The 12,139-nt window shown below is 34.4% G+C and overlaps 1 protein-coding gene across 2 annotated transcripts in view; it reads right to left on the bottom strand.

Moving 5' to 3' along the window:
• Positions 1 to 12,139, bottom strand: part of STXBP4 (syntaxin binding protein 4) — a 70,986-nt gene that overhangs the window by 49,318 nt on the left and 9,529 nt on the right. For both annotated transcript variants that reach the window (XM_009584028.1, XM_009584027.1), the window contains exons 5-13: positions 11,816 to 11,890; positions 9,502 to 9,584; positions 8,678 to 8,807; positions 7,973 to 8,105; positions 5,769 to 5,875; positions 5,187 to 5,370; positions 4,051 to 4,129; positions 1,124 to 1,206; positions 532 to 628 (exon numbers count right to left, since the gene is read on the bottom strand). In XM_009584028.1, the coding sequence (XP_009582323.1) occupies positions 532 to 628; positions 1,124 to 1,206; positions 4,051 to 4,129; positions 5,187 to 5,370; positions 5,769 to 5,875; positions 7,973 to 8,105; positions 8,678 to 8,807; positions 9,502 to 9,584; positions 11,816 to 11,890 (971 nt within the window). The remainder of the gene's footprint in view (positions 1 to 531; positions 629 to 1,123; positions 1,207 to 4,050; positions 4,130 to 5,186; positions 5,371 to 5,768; positions 5,876 to 7,972; positions 8,106 to 8,677; positions 8,808 to 9,501; positions 9,585 to 11,815; positions 11,891 to 12,139) is intronic.

The raw sequence follows: 12,139 nt of genomic DNA, 5'->3' as shown, positions 1-12,139 counted from the left end.
ATCTCCATTTATGAGAAATATTCTTAAATTGTAAGTGTCACCTACCAAAACTGCCATAACCAACAGAAGCAACTAATTCCCATCAAAAGAAAAATCATGACGGTCTCCATGCAAATCTCTTTCTATATGCAATAGTTGAAATGTTCTTGCTTCTCACAAACTAAACAAGTTAAATAATCCGTCAGTTTAGTTGCTCCAAGAAGTCTCTTCAACCATCAATACCCTCCCAAGTAATTTTTGGAAAAATTACAGTACCCTATTCTCAAGGCAAAAATTTAGGACTTTTTGAGCACAAAATCAAAACTTTCTCAAGGCTGCTCTCAATTAGATAAATTTGTGATTTGCTTTCCAAGTACTTAGTTTCAGAATTCCAAGCTTATTTTTATACAGTAGAATAAGGTTCTTGTCTCAAAGTATCACTTTATTCGCAGTAGCAACCCAATACTGACAAAAAATATATTAATGGTTATTATCTATCATTTCTGTATTCCTACATTTCATTATTTTCCGTGGTAATTAACAAATTATTACCTCCAAAAGACACTGTTCCTTTAGAATCTTTCTGAAGTTGCTGCCTTAGGGCTTGCTGCTGTTCATCTGTGGGCTGAATCCCAAGATAATTCAATGCCTGGAAGGAGAAAACTTATTTTGGAGAAAAAAAAAAAGAAAGGACTAGGGATAATGACTGCAGGGACATGGGGGAGTAATTAAAGAGCTATACTTCAAAGAGCCTTTGTATCATAGTACACTCTCACTGACAACACTTTTATTCCAGAGACACTCTGTGACTTTTCCTTCTAATTGAGGGATGTTCAGATATTATTTAACCTTGAATACAGATGAGTGTAATAAGCAAAACCCTTTGTCCTTAATAACTGCCTTAAAAATCCTGAGGGATGTTCAGATTCCCAGAAGAGTTAATCAGTAATTAGATTAACAAAAACAGTAATTTGCCCAATATATAAAATGAAATACTGGCCTGCAACCTGAAAGAACTATCCAAATAGAAAATTTGGTGTATAATTTATACCTTAAAGTTTGTCAACCTAGAAATATGCTCCAGATGTTTTACATGCATCATGAAGGGGGAGAAAGGAAAACTCAAAAGATTGTAAGTATTTACCCTCTCCAGCTTTTCTGCTTTGAGACGAATAGTAGAGTTCCCTCCTTGCAGCTCATCATCATCATTCTGGCTGGGGGCAATAACTAAGAAGAAAAAAATTAAAATTAAATAACGATACATTTGTAACTACTGCTTTGAAAAATTTGTTCGGAAGCTCTGCACATCAAATGGATGCCAGCTAAATACCCATTTGCCACAAATAAATGTTAATATTTAGATTGACTTTTGTTTTTAAAAGGACCTAATTGTAATAAACAAAAATTATGGGTATCAATCACTTAAACTATTTTTTCACATCAAAAAGTGACAAGTAGCAAATTAGCAGAAAGAAACCAGGAATAACTTTGAGCAATTCATCAAGCATATGGCTTATACTTGTGGTATTTTCTCTTCTCTCAGAGATACACAGTTACTCTGGAAACAGAAGGGGAAACACACTTGCGAATTCCGAGAAGACGACACACCCTCAGCATAATCACCAGTTCCCAAAAGCCTATCTAGTGATCTAGAAAACACTGTGAAAGAGAGGGAATGACCTGTTGCCAACTAAGGGCTGTGTGGAGGTAGCTTAGACTGAATTCCAGCAGGCTCCTCAGAATTTTTTCCTGGGGAGGACCGCTTTTCCAAGAACTACCATCCATTAAGCCATCATCCATCATCCCCTCCTCTCCAGTCCTTATAGTCAGAAATACAACAAGTTTGCATAATTTTAGCTAGTTGCATTAAGAACTTATGGTGCATATATTTTATTTCCAACATACACAAATGATCAAGCTTCCAACATACACAAATGATTGAGGAAAGGAAAAGAAGCTAGCAGCATTAAGCACTCCATATGCAAGATTTCAGAATCGTTGCTTTTTTTTTTTGGTGTGCATGCTTAGTTTTAACGGAACTCGAGAAATGCAGTCACAGCTTTGTCATGTTTCAGACACACCTGCGGATACAACACAAGAAGCAGCAGCCTTTGGAAGCCTTTGATCACAGACAGTAGCCAAAAAGAGCAGTTAACTATCAATTTCTTTGAATTTTAGGTGTATGTAAATAGAACAAATTCATTGACTTGTTTTTTGCAGAAGAAAACGGAATACTTGTTTGCGTTCATTATTTATAAATATAATTTAGATCTTAATTCATTATTTCATTAATGGACTAGTACTGAAACCAAAACCAGCATTTAAAAACGAAAGGATTTTGCAGTTTGAGATTGTCTCTAAAGGAACAGAAGGAATCGCATAGAATTCTTTTTTTCTTTTAGTTTCATAGCATATCTGTTTCCAAGCTCAAAGTAATTTACATTCTCTTTATATGGCAAAAGCATAAATCAAAACATCTTGAAAATCTGACACTAACACTTCTCACATGCTATATTAAATTCTGAAGACAGTGGGCTAGAACCTCAGCTGAATTGGCACACTTCCTTTCAACTCAGAATGAAAAAGCCTTGTGTATGAGTTTGAGAATTTCTCAAAATTATGCTATTTTTCTTACAGCATTAAAAAAAAAAAAAAACAAAATCTAAGAGCTACTTTAATTTTTCAAGGTTATCTTTGAAAGGTTATCCTTGAAAAAGGGCAGCATGAGGAAAGTGGCAGCGTTGACTAAGGATGTGCCATTAGAGAAGACTAAAATGAAAAATGACAAGAAACAGTACAAACCGGATCTGCAAGTATTTCTGCTTTCCACTCTTCTAGCTACATTATTCGGATATGTTAAGAAACTGTGGCCTTCTTGGTCTCTTTAAGCAACAATGAAGCTCCTGTGTATTGCATCATATTAACCAAGAGTCTTATGCTCTGAATATATTCAAAAATAGCCTTTTGTCTTGTTCCTCTGATTTAGTTGTAGTGCTTTTCATGACCAATATGAAAAAACTGTGTGATCATTAAACTCCAGATGTATTCAATACTACAACCTTGCCAGTTTCAAAAGTTCACATTCAGTCAGCTCACCCTTCAAGGAAGCAAGCCAACCAGCCAGATTTGCAATACGGAGACTGTTTAATTTAAAATCAGGATATCTAATACGGGCCATAATAAATGCAGGTACAATTTAAAAAACATCAGTGGAGCGACATCTAGAATGAATCAGATCCTGTATATTTGTCCTTCCTCTACTCAGTATATGAGACATCAAGTTGAGAAGCACAGGTTATGCTTACTTACTACCGCCTGAAGAAAAAGAATATAGTTCAGGTCTTCATATGGAAATACAGAACAGAATCAGTTATATTACTGTGCAATTGAGACTCTCATGATTATTTCAGACTACTGCATTTTCACTGTTTGTAAATACAATGCATATTTGTTTCCCAAAGGAATTACAATTGTTCGGTTCAGATTTGGTTCTGATCAAATTCTACAACCTCTATTTTTCCTTAGTGTTGTTTTCAAAATACATATTTAGAAGTATGATCAAAGTGATTATTGTCTTTGTTTGAATGTCATGACTCTCAAATATAAATATACACATGTATCTTCTATTTGTTATTAATCGAAAAACTGTTAGAGGTCTGCGTGTTATTTCTATCCTTCCAATATGCTGCCCTGATTTAAAAAAAAAAGTGCAAGCAGTATACATCCACAGAATTTCATCAAATCAAGAAAGCACAGTTTCTATGGCAACCTAATTGTGATCTATATGTGAGTCTTCATTATGTGGTTTCTACTGAGTTTATTATCATTACTGCTGTACAGCAAATGTTGTGATCACTCATTTTTGTTTGGTTTCAGCTGTTTGTTAAAGACAATGTAAGTTATATTTGACAGAAGCTACTAAACAATCCATTGATCTCAGTGCTTTACTTAGTACTACAAAAATAATGCAATATTCCTTTTTTTAAAGATTATCGAGTTTACTATGTGCTATTTTCTGTATGACAGTTATTGAAGAAAAAAAAGGTGGCAGGGAATTAAGTCAGCATTTACCAGTGGCAGACACATCAGTAGGATTGCTGTCTAGAGAAGTAACTGGAGATTGCTCTCCCATCTTGACTCCAGTTTCCGTCTATGAAAGAAAATCAAAAGTCACGAAATACCATTTCTAAAGCAGATCACAAGCCAAACTAGAAATACATATTAATGTAAAAGAGAGGGAGAGGAAGGAAGACCAGGGGGAGAAATAGGCTGGATAGATCAAAACAACCCTAGGAGAAAATGGAAGGCATGGGGGGTGGTAGTGGTGAGAAGGAATGCCATTCAAAAAAACTTAGATCAGGGCCTTATCAAAACCTTAGTTAGGTTTTTAATATCTTCACAGATTAAGATAGCACAGCCTCTCTAGGCAACCTGTTTCAATGTTTGTATCTCTAATAGGAAAGAAAAATGGGCAAGAATTTTAAGTACAAAGGTAAGAACAATTGAGAATCACCTGTTTCGATTTTGTGTTTGACATGGAACATTTTATTCTTCCTTGTTCAAAGACAATACTTTATTTAGTTTTAAAAATGCGATAAATTGAAAATGTTTTTTGAAAAATCGAAGTAATAAAGTAGTTTTAAAATCTTCTTTCTTATGGTCAACATTACTTCTTTACACTAATGGTGAGCTGTATGAATTAAAACAACGATTTTTGCTTAGCTAAAAGAAAGGGGGAAAACCACATTCTTCTAGGACTCCAATTTTTAAGTAAAAATCTCATCATCATGGAAGAAGTGTAACTTGTGAGATTGTACTGTACTCACACATATGTAGTAATCAGAGAGTACTTTATCTCTGAAATATATAACTATATATATCTGATTCTGAAACTTTACTCCCTAGAGAAACAGTACGGGGAACTTTGTGCCTAAGAACATGGTTAATGCTCATTTTATTTGATTTGTTTTCTTACCACAAGTCAACTAATACTCTTACTCCTCTCATCAGTGTGGTTTACTCTACTGTTACACAACATGTCTTCTGGAAAAGTCTTGATATTCCAATATTGTGCAGGAAAAAGAGCCAGTCATTTTCCTACTAAAATGGAAACTGAATTAAAATAACCCTATACTGAAATTCCAATAAAATTAGGAAAAACAACCATTTGCTCACTTTCTACTTAGAGGAGTAATAAGTATACTCACAGCATTTGAAGTGAACACTGAAACAAGCTTCCCATCGGGAGATGCAAAAGGACTAAGTACTGCAGCCTGTTGCTCTCCATATGCTACAGAAGACGTTAAGAGACTGGAAGGACGTTGCAGATTCTCTGAATAACTGGGAATATTTTTTTGTCTAATAAAAGCTATCTCCCAAAAAGTTTCAAACCTAAAGTTAAAATTAAAAAAGTTTCAACATATTGGATACTATACTGTTCCTAAGATTATATGCTACTCTTACAAAAATTAAATTTTCCCAAACACTGTGTGTGACTTTATTTTTCTAAAAGGATGTTCTATTCCCCACCATTAAAAAAGGCAAACAGTGTGGGTTTGGGTTTTGGGTTTTTTTTTCTTTTGAGAGGAATGAAAGTATCATAATTTTACAGGTCTAAAAGGTTCATTTGAGTCTTTTTCTACGAAATAATATTGCAATTGAATATTTAAAAAACATTAATATCCCTTGCATTTCCTCTAAGTACACGTGACAAGAAGTTTCACAATCTGATCGTAAGTATTGTATAATAAACTATTTTGGAGGGTTAGCTGTTTGACAGGAACAGATACCTTGTCTTTGTTCTGTTGATTATACTTTTTGCCTCTTCATAGGAGACACCAATCATTGACTCTTTGTTTATGGATACAAGTTGATCTCCAGGCTTCAATCGTCCATCCTAACACAACAAATAAAAAACCGAAACCACAAATTTTGTATTAATTGCTAACACTATAGAAAGAACTGTAAAATCACAGCACTTTAACATATTCCTCTTGATCTGTTAAGACAAAAAATACCAGGAGTGGCTATACATTTTGCCTGACAATCTTCCAGAAATAAACAGCAGATTAAACGGTCATTTAATCACCGTGATAGCAGTCATTATAAAAGCTTCATCAGACAGAACTGATCTCAGATATTGTGTAAAGAAGAAATTTGGACCCAGATGCATATTTCTGTTAAAAAAAAACCCAAACAAACAATAGATAGTAATTTTTCCAGCAAGGAGTACCAACCCATCTGACTACAGGAAGCTTCTTTATTAATTAATTCAGCTGTGAGGAGGATTTAATTGTATTTCAAAACCAAATGTTCTTGGCTATACGTGGGACTGTTCAGGCACTTACTGGCCATATTAATCTTAATGAGAAAGGCAGATTAGTCTATTAGGAATTCACCAGCCAAAACCATGATAGAAATAATATTGTCAACTTTGTGCTTCTGTTGAATTCACTGCAAACTTTCTACCAACACAGGAACATACCACATTTCTGTCTCACAGACTGTAAGACAAGACTTTAAACATGCTAGGATAGATTCCTCACTAAGATAAAGCTTTCTTTACTCACATTTTAAAAGAGGCCTCAACAATTTAACTGAAAATTCATGTAATTCACCTATGGTTACAGAGTTAGTTATGACATTTGTCTAATGTAGTACTCACTAAATTACACATAACATGTCTGTGTTCTTCAGTTCTTAAAAAATTAATCACAGAATCAATCTGACCATGTGAAACAAACTCTGTACAGAAGAGGATACATAGGAAATAGGTAAAATACCTTTTCAAGACCAGTATAATTTTACACATGTAATACCCACATACCATAATTTTAGCTGTGTTATTTCAAATCTATGACAGCACTTTACTACATTTTTTGTCACTTAGTGTTTTGGTTTTGATTAAAGAAAAAAGTTGCAGATCTTTTATTTTGCTTGCATCCAGCCTATTAAAAGATATCCATTTCAATGCTGCCCTCATGCGGCAGAGACTTAAAACATGCTTGCTACTTAGGTTTCTCAAACAGGACAACCAAGACTGGGAAACTACCTCTAATATTGCTAATATTAGAACCTACTGCAAATTAATGTCTCAGTCTCAGTCTATCGATTATGTATGACAGGCTTTAAATTATATGTTTACGGTAAGAAAAATATTTTAGAAGCCACAACAAAATACGAGAAAACAAAACAAGAATGATTACCATTTATCTACTAAAAGAAGTCCTGGAGAAACATTGCATTTTTTCCTTCCATCTTGGCCTTTTGGGATTAAACTTAATCTACAAAAATTCAGTCACAAATAGTTATAGACTGTTTTGGGGCAAAACTCGTTGCTCGTGAAATTAACTCGTACCCTCTGGCTTGGCAAGAGGCAAAAACTGGTTATCGACACATCAAAATAACCGTAATAATTCAGGAAGAAAAAGGAGACACTTGAATAAACAGTTTTGTGTACTTGAACCAGACAGTTCTGTTATTTATTTATTTATTAATTAAAACTGACAAACCCTCCTGATTTACATATTGCATTTGTCATAAATGAAAACAGTAATCAGTACAGATTCATACTTTTTATTAGTCTGCACTATCAGAATATTTTTTATTCTAATTCGCCTACACAATGCTTTCCAACTGCAAGGATCCACCTAAATTAAGTCCAAGGGAAAAATGATGTTTTGAATGTCCAAGAAAAAAAAAAAAAAGAGATGCAATCTGTAGCTCTGTCCCACCCGTGCTGATTTACCTTGCATCACGTAACCTCTTAAAGAACTTGACTTCTTACTTTCTCATACGTAAATTGGGGAATAAGATCCTTATTTACCTCAAATGAACCCATGAATAATTTTCATTACCATGTAACCATGCTAGGGTGCAATGAGATAATTCTGTTTAAAGAAAAAGCAAGGAGAAACACAAAAAAATTTTGTATTTAAACTATAGGTACTAAATGAAGGCAAAAATATAGGTGACTAAAGGGGGAGGTTTTTACCTTATGACAATCACCACCAGGGATAATTTCTTCAATATATACCAAAGGCCCTTCACTTCTGTTAATTCCTCCTACAATATTCAAACCTAGGCTTGTTCCTTTGCAAACAGAGATAATCTGAAATGCACTATCCCTATAAAGAGAAAGAAAAGAAAAGTAGAATTACTTCACAGAACTAGATACTCAATAAAGACTCAAGTGATATAGTATCTTTATCTTATTGATTGCACAAATATGTATTACAGCAACCAATAGAAATAGTGGACGTTTAATCTCAATGTTGACACATTACACCGCCTACTTACAACAAAATCAGCAACTTCAGGTGTTACTTCTGGCAATTACAAAAATAATCAATATACTATTTTACAAGGCTAAAAGCTCCTCTCTACTATATATATCCAATGCGTATGGGAGTACATAGGTACACATAAACCAGAAGCATTAATTCATTAGGAGACACTAAGATCAAAGGTCAACCTGATTAAGCTACTTCTACCATGTAAGCAATAAATAAATGAGAAAAATAACTTATTAAAACTGAAAGTTTGCAATATCAATGGTATTATAAGTTACAGGATTTAAAAATAAATAAATAAATAAAAAGTTGAACACTTAGTGCTCAACCCAAAATTTTCCTGACCAGCCAAATACAGCATTTTCTACAGCTCACACGAGAGAGTAACAGTCAGTTTCGGAAATTACTTTGCAAGCTTTGGGGATGGTGCTGGGACAGAATTATTTCTGCTTATGGTGGTGATATTATCCTTTGGCTGCAACTGAGGACTCTGTGACCTCGAGGATGACCCAGAAGAAGGGCTGTCTATAGATTTTGCTTAAAGAAAAGAAATAATGAAAAAAAGAAATAAAACACACATTTGGGAAAAAGCACAAAATTTCAACTCATGTAAGGAAGTTCAGTAGGACTATTTACATGTTAGAAGAAAGACAAACTATAAGCAATCAGACAACCAAAAGAAAGCTTAAGTCTACACAGCTAAGAATTGCGAGCTACCCAGGGTTCCAGGAATAATTCTTTAAAACATACCAAGTGATGATTTTTTTCAAACTGGGTGCAAAAAAAAAAAAAATCTCAACTGACTTTCCTAAAGAATAATCACTCGTGCTATATAAAGGCATCCTATTTAGGCAACAATTCCACGAGGATTAGAATTTATTTTAGTATTCTACCTCAAATTTTTATTAGTACTTTGAAATCTTATGGTACATTTAATCTACAAATACCAAATACTTTTCACATTATTAATTAATTAAAATTGCCGAAAGTAGGTGGCAGTATATTTATTTTAGGAGTTGGGGAAACTGACACACAAACCCCTCAAGTTACATGTTTAGACTACAAATTAAATGTTGAAGTCTAAGCAAACGTGTGTTTTACCTGACTTTCAGTCACTTCCTCCAATACACCCTCCCCCCAGAGGAAAAGAATTTTAAGTGCAAGCTTCTACTCCACCAAAGTATAACTACTGTCCTACAGGATTATGTCAGGCTAGGAAGCAATCTCTCACCAGCTAATAGTTGTGTTGGAGAACTTGCAGAGTTGGTGTCACTGTGAGAGCCATACTTATCCATCAGGTCAAGAAATTCTTTCCTGTGGCAATAAAAAGATCCTCTTTTTCAGGATTTGGCATTAGTTTAAATGCACCCTTTGAAACCTGCTACTGTTTCTGCTGAACAGTTACCCCTCCTCAGAGAAGGGAGCTCAACGTCAACTGAAAGAGGAAAGCCCTGTCAAACGCTCAGAAGAGGCAAGAAAAAGATAATGCAGTACAGAAGGATAAGGATGGAAAAGCAATAGACTATGAATGAAATGAACTATTGGTAGAAAAGCTTAATTATTACCTCTCTTTACCCTGGATTTCAAAACTTTAAAAACTTGTAGTTCAAGTCAACTACAGATAATAAGACAGTGGTATTACTTAGGCCCAGAACAAGTTATTTACATTAGAAGGAATCAGATAATATACCTATAGCATACCCATTTTTAAAGAATGCTTTTAGTTCAGCTATGCTGAACAAGAACCCAGAAGAGACTGGCAAACAAAGCTGTGGCACCTCAAAAAAAGAAAATAGAAGAAATATTTATTCATTATTCAAAAATAAGTAAAACAGATGCAAATTCTTAAATTCTATTTAGCTTCCTCAGAAATTTGCAGTCTATTTCATCTGAGGTAGATATAATTGTATATTAAATATTGTATGTGCTTGGGCTTTGCTTATCTTTTTCATGACAAAATCTTTTTTTAAAAGCTCCAACAGATGAAATAAAGGGCAATTCTTGGTCAGGCACACTGTTGAAAAAAATAATAATAAAAAATAAAAGCAGAAGTTCTTTGCAGAAACCAATCATATTGTTACAAATTGGCAAAAAAGCCGCAAAGATGTACATCCCGTATTACATGCATTAATGAGAAAACAAAAACTCTTGATTAATCTAATACTGAATGCAGCCTAATTTTTTAAAAAAGTTTATAATCTGAGCTATGATTACCTCAGTGATAACAGATTAAAAAAATAGAAATAATCTAGAATTATGTAAGACAGCAACATCAGCAGATTAATATTCTAGAATTAGAGAGAGAGAACATAAATTAACTGATTGCAGGGAACATAACTCCCAAGTAATTCCAGTGACTGCCGAGGGTTGTTGAAATCTGCTGGATGCATTATTTTTTAAAAAAATGACAAAATGTATTGAACTAATGCCAGACCCAGGGAACACACGTAAACACAGTTGAGTGTAAATCAAATAATCTTTTAGCAAGGACTGTGCAGTCACAAGAAATTAATTCACGGGTGTCTGAGTGAGGGACTGTATAGTGGCAAATTCTGCACAGGCCATTGGGCGTACCACCAGAACGGTAAAAGGACTGATGGGTTTTAATTATTCAAGGAGTTTAGAGGAACTAGGTCAGTATGCTTTAGATAAAAGCAGATTAAGAGTGGACCTCACAGATATCTAGGCAGTCTGAAAAACAGAGAGATCAGAGGCTACAGAATGATTTAAATGACTGTCAAGTACAAAAAAAAAAGGAGCAGAAAGAGGAAGCTTAAATCGGACAAAAGGCTAGGAAAAAGGAAAAGGAAAGATTATTCTGTAAGTGGAACATCCCAGGAAAAGGCAAATAACAGCAGATACTCTTGCAATGATTATTAAAAATAGTTACATAACAGCCGTTTCCTCCAGAGATTTAAGTCAAAAGGGGATAAAGACCTGGATCCTAGCACTTCCGATGGTTCTCTGCCAATATTGGTTTATATGCTTAACTTTAAACACCAAGGTTAAAGCAATATTTAACATAAACGTCCTTAAAATGGACTTATTTTGGGCTACCTGCTGCAGTGAACAGTTTAACCTACTTATCCAAACTAATTCAAAACTCATTACAGATTGAAAAGCAAACTTCTGAGGGGAAACAATAACTAAATCTGCCTTTTTCAGAAGGCAAGACCAGCTTAAATCATACAGTTCCGTGGTAGTGTAGATCTAACGTAGTCCTCATTTTTTATTATTTTAAAATGTGAGAAGTATTAAAAAAATTATCATAGCAAATAATTTTTAATGGTATTAGCTGGTAACATAACATTTCAATCCTCTTCATTAAACTGAAATTGGCCTGAGCTTGCTACTTTAATTGATGCAAATGGTCTCAGAATGAATTGGTATAAAATACTACACAGAAAAATGTGACATGTGGTGCAATTTTGTGATTAAAACTAATCTGAAAGAAAAATACATGCAAGCCTGCCCACCCAACCTTAGATATAGTGGTGGCTTTTTATTAGTTTTGAGTTTAAAACAATGTTTTATTTTTCTCTTACTTTGCTTCTTCGTCTCTAGCAACTAGCAGAGACATGTGATTAGATGCTGATGCTGTTCGCAAGATGTCAACAGCCCTAGAAGGGGGAAAAAACAACCAAATAAGCATACCAGGATGCTGTCAAGAAGTACACAGTAAGTAATGCTAAAAGAGCAGGAAAATGGACAAATTCTTAATGTAGTTAATCATTTTGACTGCCAGATACAGACAAAAAAGCTTGCCAGCAGCGTAACCCAAATTAAGCATTGGAGAACTGAGCGAAAGACACATTGTGGTGAGTCTGTGCCTGGTGACAGGAATAAACTGGGACTGCCCTCTCTTTCCC

Source organism: Fulmarus glacialis, unplaced genomic scaffold (assembly GCF_000690835.1).
Source record: "Fulmarus glacialis isolate BGI_N327 unplaced genomic scaffold, ASM69083v1 scaffold2848, whole genome shotgun sequence".
NCBI lineage: Eukaryota > Metazoa > Chordata > Aves > Procellariiformes > Procellariidae > Fulmarus > Fulmarus glacialis.
The sequence above is the reverse complement of the archived record's forward strand: the minus strand, read 5'-3'. Positions and strand labels throughout refer to the sequence as shown.